Source organism: Monodelphis domestica, chromosome 2 (assembly GCF_027887165.1).
Source record: "Monodelphis domestica isolate mMonDom1 chromosome 2, mMonDom1.pri, whole genome shotgun sequence".
Taxonomy (NCBI): domain Eukaryota; kingdom Metazoa; phylum Chordata; class Mammalia; order Didelphimorphia; family Didelphidae; genus Monodelphis; species Monodelphis domestica.
The window spans coordinates 430,518,349-430,540,056 of record NC_077228.1 but is presented as its reverse complement, the minus strand read 5'-3'; the positions used below and the strand labels follow the sequence as shown (position 1 = coordinate 430,540,056).

The following is a 21,708-nucleotide window of genomic DNA, read 5'->3' as shown; positions in this document are numbered from 1 at the left end:
GCATTGTGGCGGTAACAAAGCAGGGCCACCAAACACTAGACAGGGCCCCGCGGTGATCCAGAAAAGCACACGTTAACGTTATCTACGTCGTGCTATATTTTTATTTAGCTGGTGAAATACTTTCCACCGAGGACTAGCAGGTTTCACACCTGTGGTTGGTGTATCAGAGGAAGGCGGTAGGAAGGCTCGAGCTTTTCTGATATTTACCGGCCGAAGGACCCTGGGTAAGTCTCTTTAATTCTCCCAGCCTTGCTTCCTAGTGGGGTAGTCACTCTCTCCCAGCCTGTAATAGTCATTAACTTACGGGTCCTTTATGTAAAGCACTTTGCAAACCTGAAAAGCTATTTATTATTCTTGGCCCACTCAATAGAGAGGGTCGGGTACATAACAATAAAGTACAAGCTCTTACAAATACATGAAATTTAACAGAAATTCCCAGGGCATGAGTTATCAGTTAGACTTATCAGTTTTGGGCAGTCAATTTGCTGGACTTACCTTAATTGGGTATATTTTAGGAAATGGGGTGGGGCAAGCATTTATTAAGTATTTTTACTACAGGGTGAGGCACTGGGAGAACTAATCCTTTAAAAAAAAGAATATTTGGGTGTGAATCATGACTCATTTCTCTTTTGTCCCCTCCCCTAAATTTAAGCCACATGAAATCCTGACTAAATGTTTCACAGTTGTGCCTAGAATGGTGCCAGTTATAAATAACCACTTTTTAAAAAAAAAACCTTCTTTCCCTTCTGGGGTAGCATCTAGTCTGAGATGGAAAAGCACAAGGGTTAGGCAATGGGGGTTAAGTGATTCAAGGTCACATATTTAGGAAATGTCTGGGGACAAATTTGAACTTTGGTCCTTCCAAGTCCAGGCCTGGCACTCTAACCAGTTTGAGCTCCACTAGGGAATCAGTCCTCTCTAGGCCTTGATTTTCCTCATCCATAAAAATGGGAAATAAGAACACTTACAGAGAAAGCATTTTGTAAACCTGCATTAATGTAAGTTTTATCATTCTGGCAGAAATATGAGGGAAATGGTGTCCAAAATCAAGTGCCAAGAAAGGCAAAGCAAAAAGAGACCCTGGAGCCTATGTATGGCATAATCAGGATCTGCTTAAGTCACAGCTAAAAAAGGCTTGTGTTTTTGGATTCTGGCAAGAGATTAGCCTGTACAAGTACGGAGGCCAAGGAGAGGAAATCAAACCATACCATATCCCAGAGCCAAAGTGAAATTTTGAAGACAAATGTGTAGAACCTCATACTATTTTTTGGCAGTACAAAGTAAAAGACATTGCTGTAGGAAGTAATGAGGGGTAGTGGCTTGCATATATAGGATTCATGACACCCTAAAGGGAAGATCCAGGGATACTCAAATGTTTCTATACTGGCTCTGAACAAGAACATGTGTAACATATATCCAGATTCACATGCTTCCTATGTAAAAATCTCAACATTGTTTATTTTGAAAAATTCAGACATTAGGAGACTTAAAAAAAAAGTGACAATGCCCTTTTTCACTATTAAGATTCAATTAAAAATAAAAGATCAGGGGAATGGGATTCATGTACCAAGTAAAAAGGACTTTAAAATGCCATATTGTTTCAAAAATAAAAATCAGACAGCAAAAGCATCTGGCAGCTGTGAAAACATTCAGTTGCCAGTAGAGGTATTTTCTTTTCTCACCACAGCTGGTCAGTTCAAGGCATATTTTGTTTTCCTTTTTCACTGAGCTTCTGAACCCAAAATACTTAGCTCTAAATGATGGTGGATTGTATTTGCATTTTCATGAATTGGCTGCCACCTTGTGGTCATCTCTGGGAAAGTGGCTAAAGTCTTCAAGTTCAAAAATCAGAAAGCTTTTATGACTACATCAGCCTATCCTGCAAATTGGCATCTTCACGGCTCTCCAAGCTGTAACCTTCGGGGTCATCTAGTTCAAGGGTTTTTAGACTGGGGCCCAGATATCCCCAAGAAATCTATGGATAGATCTTAAAAGTCCTTTGGAGTTGGGAGGATGGGGGAAAATGGCATTTATTTTCACTAACTTCTAATTGAAAAATAACTTCTTCGATTAGAAAGGTAGACAAAAAACCACAGTAGTATTAATGGACCTCATGACCTTGTCAATGATAGAAAATTTTCTATCATTTTCAAATTTACGGTTTGAAATAATATGTGCTTATAACTATTTTGAGATGACTGCAATTATCAGACTGTTGATATTGTAGTCTTGTTATTTAATGCTTCAAAAGATTTCATATTACTCTATATCATTTGATTTTAAAAATATTTTATAACTCAATATAATTTAAGTATATTTTATAATTATTTCAGCAAAATTGAAATATAGAACTAAAATATATAATTCTATGTATTTTATTTTATGCATTTAAAAGCACTCTTCTGAGAACAGGTCTATCAGTGGCTTCACTTTAGGCAAAGAAATCTATGCCACAAAATGGTTAAGAACCGTTGGACAAGTCCAACCATTAACTGATCTAGAATTTCATTTCTGTGAAGAGATCCTTAAGATACAACCCTTATGTATTTTATTTTAAACCCTTACTTCTTTGGGCAAGTCATTTAACCTCACTGACTAGCCCTTATTTCTCTTCTGCCTTGAAACCAATACATCATATTGATTCTAAGATGGAAAGGAAGGGATTAAAAAAACAAAACAAAACAAAACCTTACCTGCTATCATAGAATAGATCCTAAATGTCAATTCTAAGAGAGAAGAGTGGTAAGTTCTAGGCAAACTTCTTCCAAAAGTCCATCTATTTCTCAATTCAATGAAGGCTTAAGATTGTAGGGGAGGGATGATGGGAAGAAGGCAGAGTAGGGTTTGAAGCTTCCTCACCCTCCTAATACCCACCCACAAACAATCAAAAATAACTCCACAGAATCAAAGCTAAAAGCAGCAAAAACAGAGAGGTGCCAAGAGAGAAGCTGAACAGCCAGGGATAATTAGGGAGAAAGGTTTCTGACTTTCCTGGCTTCAATCCCACCATCCTAAACCCTGGGGGAAGGAACAGAACAAAAAGAATGGAATGAACAAGTTAGACCCTGGGAGCAAGATTGGTAACCTCACCTTGTTTGCTGAGTCTCTCCTTCTCTCCCTCTCCAACCCCCTTCCCTGCCTCACCCTCAGTTCGAGTTTGGAGGATGCCACTGGAACTCTTAGGTGGAGGGCCCTGGGAGCAGCCATGTCTGCTGCACCCTCAGGTCCCAAGACCCTTGCTGCCTTCAGCTGGAAATTGAGGGAGGGAACACCACAGAGTCTATGGGTGCCAACCCCAACAGGCAGGAACAAAGGCCCTGGAGGGCCTTTGGAGATCTGAGGAACACAGCCTGTACACCTGCTCTAGTCTAGGATGCAGCAGAAGGACAGGAGGAGTAAAGAAAAAGGCTGCACCAAAAAGTGTGGTTGCTAAGGGACTGGGTCCCCATTAACTGTGGTCACTCCCAGGAGAATGGAGTTCCTGCTGTTGCCACAGGGGAAGGTGAACTGTTTGCTTGTAGTTGCAATGGCAGAACTGCCATGGGCTCTGGTTGGAGCACTGCAATCAATCATCAACTAGGGTTTCGACAGGGGCCTGGGAATACACCTGTCTCTGGACTCTAAAAACAGGAATAACTAAATAGGTCTGAGGAAAACAAACCCACACAAAAAATCTGAAACATGAGTTAATATAGTTCAACATACTAGAAACCCTGGGACTCCCAGTAAAAAGCTGGCTTATCCAATACAGATTTTAAAAATAAATAAATAAAAATGAGCAAACAAGAGAGAAAGAACCCAACTATTGATAGCTATTATAGGGAAAGAAGTCCAGGCTCAAACTTGGAGGACAGTGAAGCAAAAATAGCTACTTTAAAAATAACAAAGCAATACAACAAATGGCCACAAGCTCAAAAGGAACTTTTGAAAGAGCTTTAAAAAGATCTTAAAAACCAAAGGAAAAAAACTGAGGAAAAATTAAGGGAAAAAAATAAGAGCAATGCAAGAAAACCAAGAAAATTAGGAAAGATCACCCAAATTGAAAAATAAATCCAGGAACTTGCAACGATTTCCTAAGACAACAAGAAATAATAAAGCAAAATCATAAGAATGAAATGATAGGAGAGAATATGAAAAATCTTATCACAAAAAGTGATCTAGAGAATAGTTCAAGGAGAAATATTGTAAGAATAACTGGAGTCTTAGAAAGTTATTATCAAAAAAGAGTTTAGGGGGCAGCTAGGTGGCTCATTGGATTGAGAGTCAGGCTGAGAGTAAAGAGGTCCTAGGTTCAAATCTGGTCTCAGATATTTCCTATCTGTGTGACCCTGGGCAAGTCAATTCACCCCCATTCCCTAGCCCTTATTGCTCTTCTGCCTTAGAAACAATACAGAGCATTGATTCTAAGATGGAAGGTAAGGGTTTTTAAAAAAAAGTTTAGATTCCCATACTCCAAGGAATCATCAAGGAAAATTGCCCAGAAATTCTAGAATCAGAGGCTAAAACAGAAATGGAAAGAATCCCCCAATAACCACCTCAAAGAGACCTAAAGATGAAAATACACAGGAACATCATTACTAAGTTCTGTAGCTCCTAGTTTAAGGAGAAAAGACTACAAGCAACAAGAAAAAACCCTTAAATCCTGAGGAGTCACAGTTAGAATAATACAATATTTAGCAGCCCCAGCATTAAAAGAATGCAGGACATGGAACACAGCATTTTGTAGAGCAAAAGAACTGGGCTTACAACCAAGAATAACATCAAGCAAAGATGAGCATAATTATAAAAGGTAAAAAAATAGATATTTAAAGAACTAAAGGAATTTCAACTATTCCTAAAGCTCAGATCTCAGCAGAAAATCTGTAACATGAATACAAGGGTAATAAAAAACGAATCATAAGCAACCCAAAAGGTCAAAATGTTTGGCTCCAATATGGAAAATGTCATATTGGCCCCTGGGAATGGCATCATTACCTGAGTATTTTGAAGGGGCATATATGGTTGGAACACTCAAGGTTGAGGTAAATGGAATGGAATGAGCTGAAATGACAGTGAAAAAGACTAGGAAGAGGTAGGGTGGAATGGCTATCTAGGAATGAGTGAAGAACTGCCAAGGAGAAAGGGAGGAGTGGGTGGAGGGCTGGTAGTACTAGAAGAATGCTACTATCATCAAACCTGTGATAAAGGGAGAATACAAAATTACAAGGGTAAAAATCTTCTTAATATACAGAGAAATGAGAGGGAAGGGAGATGGGATAAGGGTGGGACTGGGAGCCCCTTTGGGGGACTGAGAGAATAAAGAGAAGGAAGGGTGAGTTAAGAGAAAGGAAGGCAAGGGGATAAGACCTAGAGGGGAGTATATATTGGGAAATAGGGAGATAAGGTAAGGGGATAGGGAGGGACTCAAACAAGATAGAGAGGGAATTTTAGAATCAAACCCATATTAAGAAGTAGGAAGGGACAACTGGGTGGCTCATGGATTGACAGTCAGACCTAGAGATGGGAGGTGCTAGGTTCAAATCTGGCCTCAGACACTTCCCAGTTGTGTGACCCTGGGCAAGTCACTTAACCCCCATTGCCTAGCCCTTCCCACTCTTCTGCCCTGGAGCCAATACACAGAATTGACTACAAGATGGAAGGTAAGGGTTAAAAAAAAAAAAAAGTAGGAGGCCCAGAGCTTGATTCAGTTTTCCTTTCCACAGAGGACATAGTACTTTTGGAAAGGTCGATAAAATAAGATTTAAAAGGTAAGGGGAAAGGGACAAAGGAGGGACCTTTGAAAAGCTGTGCTAATTTGGAACTAGGAGGGCAAGGGGAGAAGATAAGGGAGGATTTGGGGGAATGTGTATGAACTGGAGAGGAACTGGTTAAAAAAATTGGATGTCTGAGGAGGGATGTGGCAGAAAGAAAGGAAGAGGGGAACAAACAGTGAGGAGGAATGAAGTGGATGGAAATGCACAGTATGACATTGAGTGTAAGTGGGATGAATTCACCTGAGGGAAGAAAATGGAATACAGAAAGGATCAAAGACCAGGATCTGACAATTTGTTGTTTATAAGAAATATACTGAAAATGAGAGACACACTTGGAATGGAGGTAAGGGGCTGGAGCAGAATATACCACGCTTCAACTGATCCAGACAAGGCAGGGGTAAAAGTCATGATCTCTGACTGAGATAGGGCTAAATGGATATAATCAGTAGATCTAAACTCTGAACACACACATAATCTAAACATGGTTTCTGGTAGAACAACAATGGTTTACAGAGCACAAGTATTTTGCAAAGTCTCACTTTAATACTTATACTATAGAGGTAATACTATATCCCCAAGAGACTGTGGCATTGGAACAAAAGTTCTAATCGATATGACCAAACTGGAAAGATTTGGTTTTGGAAAGAGTATGGTCCTGGCAATAGATTCTATCTACTGCCCAAGGACCAATATATTTAAATGTGGCCCTGGTAAAGTATTTTTGAATGAGAAGCATATGGGTTAAAGTGATTAAATTAAATGACAGGAATATGGGGAAACAGGCCCAATATTACATTGCAGGAATAGCTGTGAATTGTTTTTTAGAAAACAATATGGAGATACACATTAAGAGCTCTAAAGCAGTTCATGCTCATTGTCCTAAAAATCACTAGGATTTGGCCCCAAGTGTATTATTAAGAGGATAAAAGGCTGTATTTATATGAAAATATTCATGGAAGCTTTGTTTGTATTGACAAAATAACTTGAGAAAAAATATCAAAGTAAAATAAATTCAAGGAAAACTCAAAAGCAGAGGATATTTATATTGTCAACATGGAAATATAGAGATCCCCAGTTTATTTAGTTTGAGTGTAGAAACCCCAGGTTTTGACCTTGTCACAGGAGAGGTTTCCCCCTGAGGGAAGGTTCCTCTTCACCAGATAGTGAACTTTCTGGTAGTTTGGGTTGGAACAGCTAATCCCATCCAATATTAAGCATCCCTTTTGTCCCAATGGTTTCTACCCCTAGACTAAGCTCCATGACCAAGGTGACCCAGCCCTGGGCTGAGTCTTTCCCTTTTGTGTCCACTGTAGGGCATCAGCCCCTCACAATTATTCCTGTCTGGAACTCCTCATTTTCCTTTCTCACCATTGTAAAGTCAATCAACTGTCCCTCTAATCCTAAAGCCCCCAGGTCATCTAGAGTGGTATATAGGCTCCCCAAGTTCTTTTGTTCCTTGGAGTCCATCCTGAGTCGGTGGGCACTCTCGGGTTAGTGACCAGGGTGTCTTGACTCTGTGCAGTCATGGGAAGCAGCTCTTTGTCGCATTAGTAGGGCTAACCCCTTTTCCCTTGATTAAAGAGTGATTTTGACTATTTAATAGTTCTGTGTTTTTTCTAGTCGACAATATCAACACACACATAATTTACATATTTTTAAATAAATAGTTTACAATGTGGAATTTATTTTGCACATAATTTTTTATGCATTTGTTTATTTAAAAAAATTTTTTTTGGTTGGTGAAGGTGGTTACTAAGTATATAATTTTTAAAAATTGAAAAAAAACAAACAAACAAAGATCGATTGTTGGGAAAGAAAGGAAGAAGGAATGGAACAAAGAACCAGGATATTCCTGAGAGGAGAGGAACTTGGCCCATGTACTGACACTTTGAGTTGGATAGAATGGTCTTGAAGTCTAGCCTGGGACAGGTGGGAAGTGTAAGAGGAGGAGAGAACAGGCTGCTATGTCCCTCTTGCTCTAATATATAATGGCCCAAGCCTGACAGAAAAGCATACTACAGACCACTGGCCCCATAATCAATCAGATCAGGCTTTATCTTAGACTGGTCAATCATGAGAACAATAGTTGGACATCCAGTACAGACATTTAATAATAAATGCATGATGATTACTTAGAGTCTAGACACTCCAAGACAGGATAATTATTCTCTTTTTAATGGAATAAAATGCACTTAGATAATCTGCTGTCTTGGATGTATTTCAGTAACAGAAAAACTGTGTGTAAATTACATCCTCGATTAAACTATTATAACTTGAAAAACATGACTGTGATCTAAAGATCAGAACCAGCTAGAGATGATGAGCATGGCTGAGACACATTATAGCCATCCATTTTCTAACATAAATACAGGGAAGTAGGATAATTGTAAATGCATTGACAAGATTCAGTACAAAGAGTTATGTGAATGATAAATAGTCATCCCTAAGGGGAGGAGTCAGGAAAGGCTTCATAAAGTAGGCAGCATTTTGGTTGGATTTTAAAGGAATCAACAAGCAAAGGGCCATTGCATATTGAGAACATGGAGATGGAAGGCAGGACATATTGGAGGATAAGGGATCTGGCGATTTACCTTGCTTTGAAGCTGAGGAGTTTCCCAGGGGCAGATCATGGTCATGGCTCCCTTCCTCTGGAACAGGCACTGCAGGGCAGCTTCCAAAGGACCATGGGCTCCTACCACCAAAACCTTTTTCCCATCTAAGATGAAATCTGACAACAACAACAACAACAAAAATCCCCAGTCTACATTACCATTGTGTCTTCCGGCCTTTTTTAGGAGTTTTAGATATAAAAAAATAAAAGCTCCACTTTTTAAAAACCCCATATCTTTTGTCTTAGAATCATACTACATAGTAATGCCACAGCAGAAGAGCAGTCAGGGGTACCTACGTTCTGTGACTTGTTGAGGAATCCAGAACTGGGAAGTGTTTGTGGTCAGAATTGAACCCAGGATCTCCCTTCTCTAAACCTGGCTCTCTGAAGGCCCCACTTTTAACACTAATTAAGCCAGTTGGGACTAATTTATGATGGAGGCAGAATGAGAGCAATCTCTCCCAGAATGCTTCCTCAGGGAACAGGCTGTTCTGAGGGAATGAACTTTTCCCACAGATTCTCCAAAAAAAGATCTACCAAATATGAAGGAGGCTTTCCTTTACTATCTTTTTTCCACAATGTGTAGGTACTGGAGAAACATTGGTTTGTCCTTGTTATCCTTGCTTTTCTGAACACACATTTTCTTATTGATATCCTCTATGCTCATAAAAAAAATGCAAGAAGAATTTATAGAACATAATCCTCTTCTTTTTAAAAAACAAAAAATGAAGTCTCTTGTAGTACCTTGGAGTGATCCTTCTGATTAGTACATATGAGCAGAGTCATATAGATAGTATAGGAAATGAGCTTTCAGTAGAAAATGACCTTATGAAAAACCCTGGAAATTTGATTCTTTATGACATGACCAACACAATCTTGCATTGTTGCCATTTTTCTATTTTCTTTTTTCCTTCTAAAAGTAGACTGTTTAAAATAAAATTTTTTTGAGTTCCAGTTAATCAAGATTTTATGTAAGTTCTGATTAAGTGGCATATTCAATACACGAAATATCCAATAATCATTTATTCCTTAAATTGAACAGTTGTGAAGCAGAGAATATGAATATCTTTATCTAACAGATAGAGTTCAAGGCCAAGGGGATAAATCTGAAAAGAATCCTTAAATGATAATACTGCTTGAAATGAAACTGCTCACTGAAAAAGCTCCTCTAAGTTCCCATTCATCGACATAAATAAACTAGAACTTCTAATGCAGCAGAAAGGAAAGAGTCAGAACAGAGGTGGGTGCTAGTCTAAGCTCTACTAAGAACTAGTTGTATGACCTTGGGGGGGTCACACTTTTCCTCTATGGGCCTTAGTTTTCTCCCATGAAAATATCTAGTGCTATAATTCCAGAAACTTACACTTATTTAAGATCATCTTTCTAATTAATTAGCACAAGATTTGTTCAGTTATATCAATCCCTTTGTGATCTCACTGGGGTTTTTGGGGCAGAGATACCAGAGCAGTTTGCTGGCTTTATAGATGAAGAAAATGAGGCAAACATAAGATAGTGGATTTTAAAGACACTAAAATTTAAAGCACTGTTCTTCAGCATATCTGCTCTGACTGCTTCTGGGAAGAAATTTAAAAATATATCTGAAGGCATGTTTATCTTTCAGCTTTATTCCTATTCCTTTTTTATGGTAATATAACCAATCCAGGTATAAAGATCAGCCAAGAATGGATAATTATAATTTCTGTCACCTCCCCCCACCCCCAAAGAAGCTTAAAATTATTTTTGGAGAAAAATAAGTGTTATTTTTAGATTTCAATTAGAATCCACAAAAAGGTAACCTTTCAAAATATATAAACATTGTCTTGGATAACTTTTTATAAAAGACCATTATAGGAAAGAATACTAGGATTTGGAGTGGGAAAGCCTTGAGTACCAGCACGGGCAACTATTTAATTGGGTAACCAACCACAGGGCAGTAAGTAAATTTCCTTCCTATGTCCCTTCTATCTTCCTCCTTTCCTTCATCCCTCCTTCCTTCAGCACTACATAAATGACAGTCATTAGAATGATCACTTTTGCTATTACCTGATTTCTCAAGAAGTTCAATCACAGCTCTGGCAGTAGGTGAAACAAAACACTCATGGGCATCTCCTCTTACCAACTTTCCCAGGTTTACATCTGTCACCCTGAGGCATAAAACAAGGAAACATGTAAATGAAATGGTAGTACATATTCAACATGAAGAAGTTCAAAGGAAATAAAAGTCAGTGCCTGATACACTGAATGATTACAAATAAGATAAAAAGTGAGCAGAAAATTAAATAAATTTATTTTGTAATTACATTGCTGGAAGAATCTTCACTCTGACCCCCACAGGCTAACCAGAAAATAGCAATGGAAGTTACAAATTTAGTCTTCAGGCCTTAAATTCATGCATCAAGCCTAGTCCTCAAATGTACTTGCTAACCAGCTCACCTTTAGACACCCTAGCAGAGTCCAAACTTATACATTCACCTCCAGGTATATCCCATTTCTGTGACTTCTCTCTGTCTATATCTTTGGCAAGTCACCAAACTTCTGTTCCCTCAACTGTAGAATAAGGACAATGTAATTTTAAGGTTCCTCCCAGTTCTAGGGCTCTGAAGTTATGATCTTTTGGTACCAGAAAAGAAATGACTTACACCAGGAGGAGGGGATGCTTAGCTTAATTTCTTTGTCAATTCAAATCCAGCTCAAAGCATACCCAAACTCTCTAAAACTGCTAATATGAGTTGATGATCTCTGTATAGACTATTTACAAAATAACTACATTATTTAAAAAAAAGAATCTTAACTATTTTGCCACTTGATTTGGAAAACTGTGAAACCAATCACTGAAGGTGATAAGTTTAGATGGTTTAGAAGTTCTCAGCCATCAAGGCTAAAGCATATTAATAAAGAATAAAGATACTACAATGGCTAGTCATTTCCTTCTCCAGCTCATTTGACAGATGGAGAAACTGAGGCAAACAGGGTTAAGTGACTTGCCCAGGACTTCATATTAGTAATAATAAGAAATGGTAACAGAAATTCCATTTACAGAGATAATCATCAAATCTTTGGGAATTAGCCTATTTAGACATATACAGTATACAGAGAGCCAAAAAACAATAACTGAAATGAGGGAAGATTTAAAATTCTAGAAAGATGATCAGTGTTTATGAAATGGTTTGTATTAATGCAATAAAAATAATACTGTCCAAATTAATTAGCATATTTAATTCAATACTAAGACTTGGCCTGGGAGTCAGAGAAAGACCAGCTATATATAATGAGCTGTGTGACCCTAGACAAGTTATTTTATCTCCAGATGCTCAAGATAATTGGAGAAGGTATCAGTTTGCATGAATAAAGGGAGCAAAAAAAAAAGGTTAAAAACTAGTTTAAATTTCAAATGACTTCCTTAAAAGATAAGATAAAAGCAGCATGGTAGAACAGAAGGAGCCAGAAGATCTGGGTTTGAATCTCAGCTCTGCCACTACTGTCTGACCTTGGCCAAATCACTTGACATCTGTAGGCCTCAGTTTTCTTATCTGCAAATTTAGAGGGTGGACCATATCTTTCAGCTCTGAACCTCTGGTCCTAGGATCTTATGATTGTAGCTCAATCCCGATTGCTATAATGAATGTATTTACCCAAGTTCATCAACCCCACAATATACCAGGTTCCAAATGATGATTATTACTTTGTTTTTTTTTAATTTAAAATTAAACCCCATGATTTTGATTTTTAAAAATCCTTTTTGTGGTTGACTTTTTTTGTCCCCAACCTGGGTGAGATGTCCAAGTATGCAATACTACTGGGAAGTTAGGTAATCCAGGAAGGATAAATCACAGAGGATAATCAAGGGAGCAAAAGAGAGTTGAGGTGTAAAATCAATAATTTTGATTACATCAAATTAAAAAGTTTTTGTACAAACAAAACAAATGCATCTAAAATTAGAAAGGAAGCAACAAATTGGGAAACAATCTTCATTACAAAAACCTCTGACAAAGGTCTTATTACTCAAATTTATAGTTAAACCAATTGTACAAAAAAATTAAGCCATTCTCCAATTGATAGATGAATAGGCAATTTTCAGTTAAAGAAATAAAAACTATTAATAAGCACATGAAAAAGTGTTCTAAATCTCTTATAATCAGAGAAATGAAAACAACTCTGAGGTATCACCTCACACCTAGCAGATTGGCTAACATGACAGCAAAGGAAAGTAATAAATGCTGGAGGGGATGTGGCAAAGTTGGAACATTAATGCATTGCTAGTGGAGTTGTGAACTGATACAACCATTCTAGAGGGCAATTTGGAACTATGCCCAAAGGGTGCTAAAAGACCCTTTGATCCAGCCATTGCACTGCTGGGTTTGTACCCCAAAGAGATAATAGGGAAAAAAAACTTGTACAAGAATATTCATAGCTGCTCTCTTTGTGGTGGCAAAAAATTGGAAAATGAGGGGCTGCCCTTCAACTGGGGAATGGCTGAACAAATTGTGGTATATGTTGATGATGGAATATTATTGTGCTCAAAGGAATAATAAAGTGGAGGAATTCCATGGGGACTGGAACAACCTCCAGGAATTGATGCAGAGTGAGAGGAGGAGAACCAGAAGAACATTGTACACAGAGACTGATACACTGTGGTACAATCAAATGTAATGGACTTCTCCATTAGTGGCAATGCAATGACCGTGAACAACCTGCAGGGATCTATGAGAAAAACCACTATCCACATTCAGAGGAAACACTGTGGGAGTAAAAACACTGAAGAAAAACAACTGCTTGAATACATGGATGGAGGGGGTATGGTTGGGGATGTAAACTCTAAATGAACATCCTGGTGCAAACATCAACAGCATGGAAATAGGTTCTGATCAAGAACACAAGTAATACCCAATGAAATTGTGCATTGGCTGTGGGAAGGGTGGGTGGAGGGAAAGGAGGGAAATAATGTGATTATTGTAACCAAGGAATAATGTTCTAAATTGACTAAATTAATTCAAATGGGAAAAAAAAGAGAGTTGAGGGCATGACAGCATTGGTTATTTACAAGATGACAAACTAGTAAAATAACATTTCTTCAAACATTATAACTTGTTCCATATAAAGAATTAAATCATCCATTGAATTTCCAGGATTTCTCAAGTTGTTTTTTTTTTTGACTTGTTATAAGAGACAATGAACAAATATAACAAAAAAATTTAATGGAAAAAATCATGAAACAAAAATGAACTAGAATCACAGGTCATTTAATTTCTCTGTGTGCTTAATAAATGCCATATTTAATGAATGCCTAAAGTGATATCTTACCCATCCACATCTTTGTCTGGTTTCAAAGCATTAAGTATCTTGTTGCTAAATGAGCTGATGGAGAGTTGAAGAGTGAGGCCATGAATTCTAGGATCTTCATTGAGCTTTAAGATTTCATCTATAATCTAAATGGAAAAATACCCCAAAATAGTTTGATTAAACAAACAAATAATCACACATTTTATTCAATAAGAAGCATTTTGATTTAAAGATGAATTCCTGTTCTATATTAAATGATAGGTTAAAAAAAAAAGCAATGTCAAGTTGTTACTCCCTCTCATTTCTTTTCTTTCTTTTTCCATGTAAAATTTCAGTAAAAACATGACAGTATTTCTCAGGGAATATTAAGTCTCCTATCCCTAATTCAATTTGATTTTGCAAACACTTCTTGAGGTCCACTCTGTGTTAAGCCCTGCACTAGTCTGTTTCTGCAGGAGAGGAAAAAAAAAGATAAGTTAAGATTTGATCTCTGCCCTAAATTTTGAGAACATAAAGTGAGAAGAGATATAAAACACCTAACAAATAATAAAAAAACAGAGCACGACCAGTGTTTTAGAGGTAGAAAAAGCTATTCTCAGAGTGTTCTGTCCACTCTGCCAACACTGGAATTGAAATACCACAGGAAGAAGACCAAGAACCAACCTTATTATAATTGCAAAGGGCAAATCTCTATTAATAGATTCATACCATGAGCCAAACACACAGAAAAAAATCAATACAACAGTAAACAATGGAGGCAGATGGAGTCTGCCAAAGGCATAGTATAGATGGACCATTACCTTCCTTCCTCATTCTAGATGCATTACCATCCATTACAGCCTGAGATCTTTTTTTGACTTTCATGTCAAACTGTTTAACTCTAAAAGAGCTTTCAGTCTGAATCCCCAATAGATGAGGACCCTAAGGCCACTTCCCAAATCACTGAATGCTAAGAGTTGGTTCAAGTCCAACCCATCATTAGACAGATGAGAAAACCGAAGCTCCAGGGCATTTAAGTGACCTGTCCGGCTAAGTGTTCTGGCTCCACATCCAGTATCTTTCCACTCTGTTACTTTGCTTCAAGAATTATCCATTTCACTAAATGTTGACAATATGTCTCTTATTCTAAATGTTTCTTTCATTTTCAAAGCACATTCCTTGGCAAATCTGATGAAAAATTAAAGAAAAATACTAAATACCAATATAGCAATCTGTATATAACAAGAATTGCTGACTTACCCTCAGAAGAGTAGGGCCCTTCTCAATGCCAAATATAAAAAAAAAGGATGAAAGATGCTAATCTTATTAGCATTTCTGAAGTATGCTTCAGAACCTCTGCACTAACAGAAGCAACTAGAAACTTGGCCACAAAGAAAATATAGGATTGTTTAAGTATTCTATTTCTCCTTCTGCTAATCTAAGCAATTTATATTTTTGTAAATATTCATCCATTTCACTTAAATACAGTTTGGCATATAATTGGGCCAAATAATTCCTAGTAATTGCTTTAATTTCATCTTCATTAGTAATATATTCACCCTTTTCATTTTTCATCCTGGTAATTTGGTTTTTTTCTTCTTTAAAATCAAATTAACTAATGGTTTATTATTTTTTAGTACAATGGGTTTTTTACTTTCAGATTTATTAATCTCATCTTTGATTTTCTGTATTTCTATTTTAGTATAATGCAACTAGAATCTGCTCCCCGGGACTCTAAATCCCAGCATTCCACTTTTGTTCTCACATCCTTATGTTTTGGAGATAAAGTTTGTGTGATTCCTCCTCTCTCTTCTCCCCTGATTGTGCTGGGAAAGCAGGCTTTATGCCAGACAGGAGAATCTACAGATGTGGGTTTACTTTTTTAGATAATTAGGTTTGAACTTCTATTTCTCTTAGTTTTATTTTCTTTCTACTTCAAGTGATTATTAAAAAACTTTATAAAATATGATACTTGGAGTTATTGGATATTAATATAAAATTTTACATTGTGGCCACCAGAAGTCTGGAGTTATAGGACCCTTACTTCTCTCTAAGTGAATATATTAAAATCACATTTCTCCTGCCATGACATTTTTTGCCTTTCCCCTCCTGTCTTCTTTGCTTCCCACTGCATTTGCTTGTGCCCATCTACCTGTGCTAGTATTTTTCACTGCTGGCCCCAAGCACTGTGGATTTCCCTTGTGTGGAAGGTGAGAAGCTAAGTAGCTGGCTCCCTGCCAGCACGAGCACCCCCACCACCCCCACCCCCCCCACATGGATCTCAAACATGTGGTAGCTTGGAGCTGAAATAGCTTTTTAGACTAGCAGCAGCCTAGAAGCATGGATGTGCAGCAAGCAGGAGATCCTGGGCCCCTTCCTCACTGCCTACCCCCCCTTTATTCTCTCCCCCATTAAGCTCCTAAATCAACTTTAAACTAACCTAGGGGGGCTTCCACGCTCCTGGCTGTGGGCGTGGGGACTGAGGTGTTACGTGGCCACTGGTTTTTGCCCTTGGGGGGAGGAGAAGGAAGGTTACTCTTCCAAACCTCTTAACTTTACTCCTAGCCAGTGCATACTAGGCTAGCACCACCTAAAGACAGGAAGTAGAATGGCAACCAATTTAATGAGGATTCCAAGCATGGCCCAGTTTCCTGCCTATCTCAAATAGCTCTTGTTCCCAGAGAGCCTTACCAAACTTTTAGGATGTCTTTTCTTGCTACTTTTCCTGGGTGCACTTGTCCTTGCTATTAGCTTGAGTAATCTCCAGATTCAGAGGGGAGATTCATCTCCCTACACCCCCTTGCCATTTTGGCCTGCCCAGTCTCTGCAACACATCCAATATGGAGTTCATCTACACTATGCCCAATGCAGGTATGGAGAACCCCAGAAGTGTGACCAAAGGAAGATAGATGGATTATGATACTTGGGAGGGAAGGAACCTTAAAGAGTCTGGAGGTGAATTGTTAAGCCTTTTCAGACTCCATTGTTTTACTGATGTTAACTGTTTCAGTTTATTTCCTTCCAAATAGTGAAGAAGTCTCTGTAACACAGTTATTAGAATTGGAGAAAAGGACTCTTGAATTCATTGCTCACACCCTGTCACATATATTGTGTTCACTGATTGTTTGAGTTAAGATTTAATTTTGTTTTTTAGGTTCACATATTGATTTAATCTATACTATTTTGTTACACTATGTCATTTTCAGCTACTGTGTTTTGGCCATTAGCTATATGTCCTGTTGTGCTGTTTTCATTTGTACCGTCCTACTGTCTTTATTTGTAGCTCCCCTATGATTGGACTGGAGAAAATACCATTATAAAAGTCCATAAACAACTTGGACAAACCCCTTTCTATGGCAAAACCATAGGTCCTTATGGATGCTAAGTTTGTCACCAGATCCCTCAAGGACACATATTGCCTAAACAGTCTTTGGTGTCTTTTTGTCTTTGTTAATTGTCACTTAGATGATGATGAATGGACTCCATCAAACTGGTAAAACCTGTAAACAACCTTTGAAGAATTTAATGACCTAAAAATGTAAATTGATTTTAAGGGGTCTTCAGAAGTGATTTTCAGGTATCTAGTAGCACCATTACCTCTGACTGATCATTTGCCTCCCTTTGAGTTGTTTTTAACAAGAAATAAGGGTCCATTTATTAGTTGAAGTGAAGTGCAATAACACTACTGTATTCCCCACCTCTGCATTTGTAAAAATGTAATGGATGAGACGTCAGAAGTGATTTTCACTGTTGTAGTCCTTGCCTCCACATTGCAATGGATGAGACATATAAAGACATGCCTTTTATTGCTGTTATAGTCTCAAACCAGAGGGAGGTTTCCCAAGGGGTTTGGTTACCCTGTGATGGATTATAATTTCATCCGAGAGGTGGGAAGGATTTTCCTATGGAGCCTAGTGGCTCCTGGACAGTTTTTATATTTGTAACTCTTCAGCTTACACAACCCTTCCACCAGAATGATCTAGATTCTTGGTGACATTTTAGACCCAACAGATTTTCATCAGCAGTACAGAGGTTTTTCTGTGCATTTCCTACCAAATTTTGGAATGATGTTTGTTAAAAATATCTCAGTCAAGGTTGAAAGATTGGCTAGATCTGGAGAACTTGTGACAAGTATTCATGAGCTTCAGTGGGTATAGAGACTCATGTGAATCCTAATGATAGTGGATTTGTTTACTATTGCCATTAAATGTGCTCTTATGTTTTGGGGATTTTGGTACTTCCTTGAATGTGCACTGGCTGTTTTACTACTGTTTTAAAAAGCTGTTACTTAGTGAAAATCACTCACACTGTGGATCATGGCCAAGTTAAAAAGGAAATGGGTCTCATTTTTGGGTGAGAAACCTTTGTATTCTGCCTCTCCTTGGGTAACATAGTGTGTCACTGATTATGAACTATATATTTTTGATTTTTTAAAAATGTTATTATTGTTTTTCCTTTTATGTGCAACAGGATACTTGAATTTTCTTTCCTCTCTTGTTTTTTGTACTTGTAGTACAAACAATCAGTATTAAAGGTTTTTTTTTTTTAATTTTGCACTAGGGTAAGTTTAAAATGTCCACTAGCCCTAATGTCGATGCATACCCCAAAGCTTTAGACTATGGAAAACCTGCCATTGATTATTAAATATTATGGGACTTTCATTAATGATTATGTTTGATTCCAGGAGAAGGGATCACTAAAGAGCCACTGCACAGTGCCAAGGAGCACAAAGTTAACCTGCATAGTGCCAACAAGCACAAGGTCAAGGAGACCAACCAATCCTGGTGGGATTGCTGAGAGTCTGTGCCAAGACAGGGTACTTGAACTTATTTGGGGTTTGAGGAAGTGGTTGTTTGCAAAGTCAGATGCAGGATCCCCTCATGCCAGATCCAAATTTCTTCCAAGTACCTCAGTTTGGCTGCCATTTTGGCTCCCTTATCCCTGCGAGCAAAGATAAAATCAGACTAGGGAATGCTATTTCCCTTTCTGCTTCAAAATCTAGTCCCTTTTCTGGCTTTTATAGTATGGCAATTTTCTGTAGTCCTGACTGCTGAATGGGTAAGTACATAATTGCAACCATAGGCTTGTGGGACATAAATCACTTTAATCAGGCCCTGATTCTTCAAGGACCTGTTATAGCCTTATTTTTCATTACTTGGAATTTTTACACATGAGACTTTGATATTTTATTTTTCATCCAGAAGTTTTTTTTTCTTTGGGTTTTTTATTTTCTTTTTGCAAATGATTCATATATCTCATAACTCATAACAAGTCATGTATTCTTGGGTGATTTGTGTGTTGGTCAACATCCTCTTTGGGGGGGGGTGGATTGTATTATTGTCATAAAATTCTAGATTTCTAAAAATTTTTCTTGTTTGAGAGTACTTTTTGGATAAGAAACTTGCTACCTCACTGAATCAAGAAAGTGCTATTTGGAGAAGGCACCATGGAGATGCCTGCAGACACCACACACCACACCAAAAGATCCAGAATGAACTTTGGGATGTAGTGAAATTGAACTGTGGGGGGTGGAACATATTTATTTTGAACATACACTATTATGTGAAAGGGGACTACCCCCTAATTGGCTTTTTGTCAGTGCCCTAGCAAACATTATTTTGTTCTCTTCCTCTTTTAAATTTCCCCTTAGAAAGTACAATATTGTACGTACCTCTAGTTAAAGATCTTTAGAGATATATGCTGATTATGTGTACTGATTCATTGGGGAAACTAGGCATGCAAATCTGGGAGATTTCTACATGCTCAGTTTCCAATGGAATCACAGGGGGATTGTATAATTAGAATCTGCTCTCCAGGACTCTAAATCCCAGCATCCTGCTTTTGTTCTCATGTTATATCCTTACATTTTCCAGATAAAGTTTGTGTGTGACCTCGCCATCCTCCTTCTCGCCTGACTATGCTGGGAAAGCAGGCTTTATGCCAAGCAAGAGAATCTACACATGTGGGTTTACTTTTTAGATAATTAGGTTTGACCTTCTATTTCTTTTAGCTTTATTTTCTTTCTACTTCAAGTTATTAATAATACACTTTGTAAAATATAATACTTGGAGCTATTGGATATTAATATAAAATTTTACAATATCTAACTGGGGAGGGTGTACTACACTAGGTGTGTGGTAGATAGAGCACTGGGCCTGGAAGTCAAGAAGACTTAATAGTTGTGTGGCCCTGGGCAAGTCACTTAACCCTGTACCTTATTTTCCCTCAGATATAAAATGAGCTAGAGAAGGAAATGGCAAACTACTCTAGTATTTTTGCCAAGAAAACCCCAAATAGAAATACAAAGAATTGGACCCAACTGAAAATGACTGAACAACAACAAAAGTTAATGAGGGATTTTTAATTCATTCTTTTTCTAGTTTTTTTTTTTTTAATTGCATGACCCTAAATACTGCTTTGGTGGCCTTCAACTGATTTTGGTATGTTGTCTCCCTATGTTGTCTCCCCTAAGGAAAATAGAATACTGCTGTTGCTATTATCTGCCCTAGAAGCTAATTCTTTTAAAAGATCACCTTAAAGAGAAATTAACTAAAGTAAGTGAATAAAGTCTCATTATTTGAGTTTTCTATTGACTGATTAGTCAATAAACTCCTCAAGGAAAGTAGTTGCACCTCCTCTAACATCTAGTTCATAAAAATATATTGTTTTGCACAGAGGCCTTGATACAAAGCAAATCTAAATAAAATAAAATAATAGAACTTTACAGTTAGAAGGGCCTTTACAGATCATCTGATCCAACCTCATCATTTTAAAGACGAAGACACTAAGGTCTGGTGAAGCAACAATAACAAGGTCACACAAATGAACTTGAAAGACTATTAAATGGAAGAGATCTATTCCTTTTAAATTCTTAGCCACAGGAGTGGGCTGGATTTCTTCCAACTTGGCAATATTAATAAAAGGAAAGCAAGAGCCCATTACCTCATCTTCATTGCTGTCAGGAGGCAGGCAAATGTGAGTAATGTTCAGACCAGCCTGAAAAAAAGAATCAAGTTATTTTTTAAAAATCTAAACAAATAATTTAAAATTATAAAGAACAAAAATTTCCAATCCTCACCTCTTCAGCCAAATTCTGGTTTATCTCTTGCATCCAGTTATCCTCACCTGCCTTAAGGGGGGAAAAGGAGAGAAAAGTATATGAGAATAAGCATAAAGAAATTAAATGTAACTTCAAAAAAATAATCTATCTTCAGAAATAGAACTGATGGAATCTGAATGCAGATAGAAGCATATATTTTATTAACTTCCTTTTTTCTTTTTGTCTGTATTTTCTTTTGTAACATGGCTAATATGAAAATGTTTTGTTTGACTTCACATATATAATCTCTATCAAATTGCATGAGGAGGGGAAGGAAGAAAGAAGAGAATTTGGAACTCAAAATTCCAAAAAAGGAAAAAAAACTTTTTACATGTAACTGAGAAATAATTAATGAAATAATATTTTTTGTGGGAAACTTTGATTATAAAATAAATAGAGGAAAATAAATTATACACAAGAGTATAACTTTTCAAAGAATTTGTGCTTTTCTCAAAAGAAATTGTTGAATCATATTTAATTTATTCTAATTTGCAATATTAGCAAATACTGATGCAGACACAGCAATGTCATTGGTATTATTTTACAGGTGAAAATATTAAGATCAGAAGTCTATGAAATAAAGATTGGAGGAGAACCTAAGTCTTTGGTGTCTTAACCTCTTATCACTGCCCTAAAATCATTCTTATGCCTTAAAAGAGACATTAGCACTTGGTACAATGACTAGAAGATAATAATAGTAATAATAACAATACCACAGCATTTATGTAGTGCTTTAACGTTTGTAAAGCACTTTATAGCATTTAATTTAATCCTCACAATAACTTGGGAGGTAGGCACTATTTTTATCTCATTTGATGGTTAAAGAAACTGGAGCAGAAAGAGGTAGATATTTAGTGTTCATTGAGCTGAATAAAAATTAAAGCACATTCAAAGGTCAAGAACAGGTGAATGTTCTTTTATCAGAATTCACACCTTGACAGAAATTTTAAACCTGGGGTCTACAGATTCTTTAGATTTTAGCAGGA

At 37.3% G+C, this 21,708-nt stretch overlaps 1 protein-coding gene across 4 annotated transcripts in view; it reads right to left on the bottom strand.

The window, feature by feature from the left end:
- MTHFD1L (methylenetetrahydrofolate dehydrogenase (NADP+ dependent) 1 like) overlaps positions 1-21,708 on the bottom strand; it is a 293,067-nt gene that overhangs the window by 252,863 nt on the left and 18,496 nt on the right. For all 4 annotated transcript variants that reach the window (XM_007484726.3, XM_007484725.2, XM_056818928.1 and 1 more), the window contains exons 3-7: positions 20,702-20,752; positions 20,566-20,619; positions 13,666-13,790; positions 10,408-10,508; positions 8,345-8,481 (exon numbers count right to left, since the gene is read on the bottom strand). In XM_007484726.3, the coding sequence (XP_007484788.1) occupies positions 8,345-8,481; positions 10,408-10,508; positions 13,666-13,790; positions 20,566-20,619; positions 20,702-20,752 (468 nt within the window). The remainder of the gene's footprint in view (positions 1-8,344; positions 8,482-10,407; positions 10,509-13,665; positions 13,791-20,565; positions 20,620-20,701; positions 20,753-21,708) is intronic.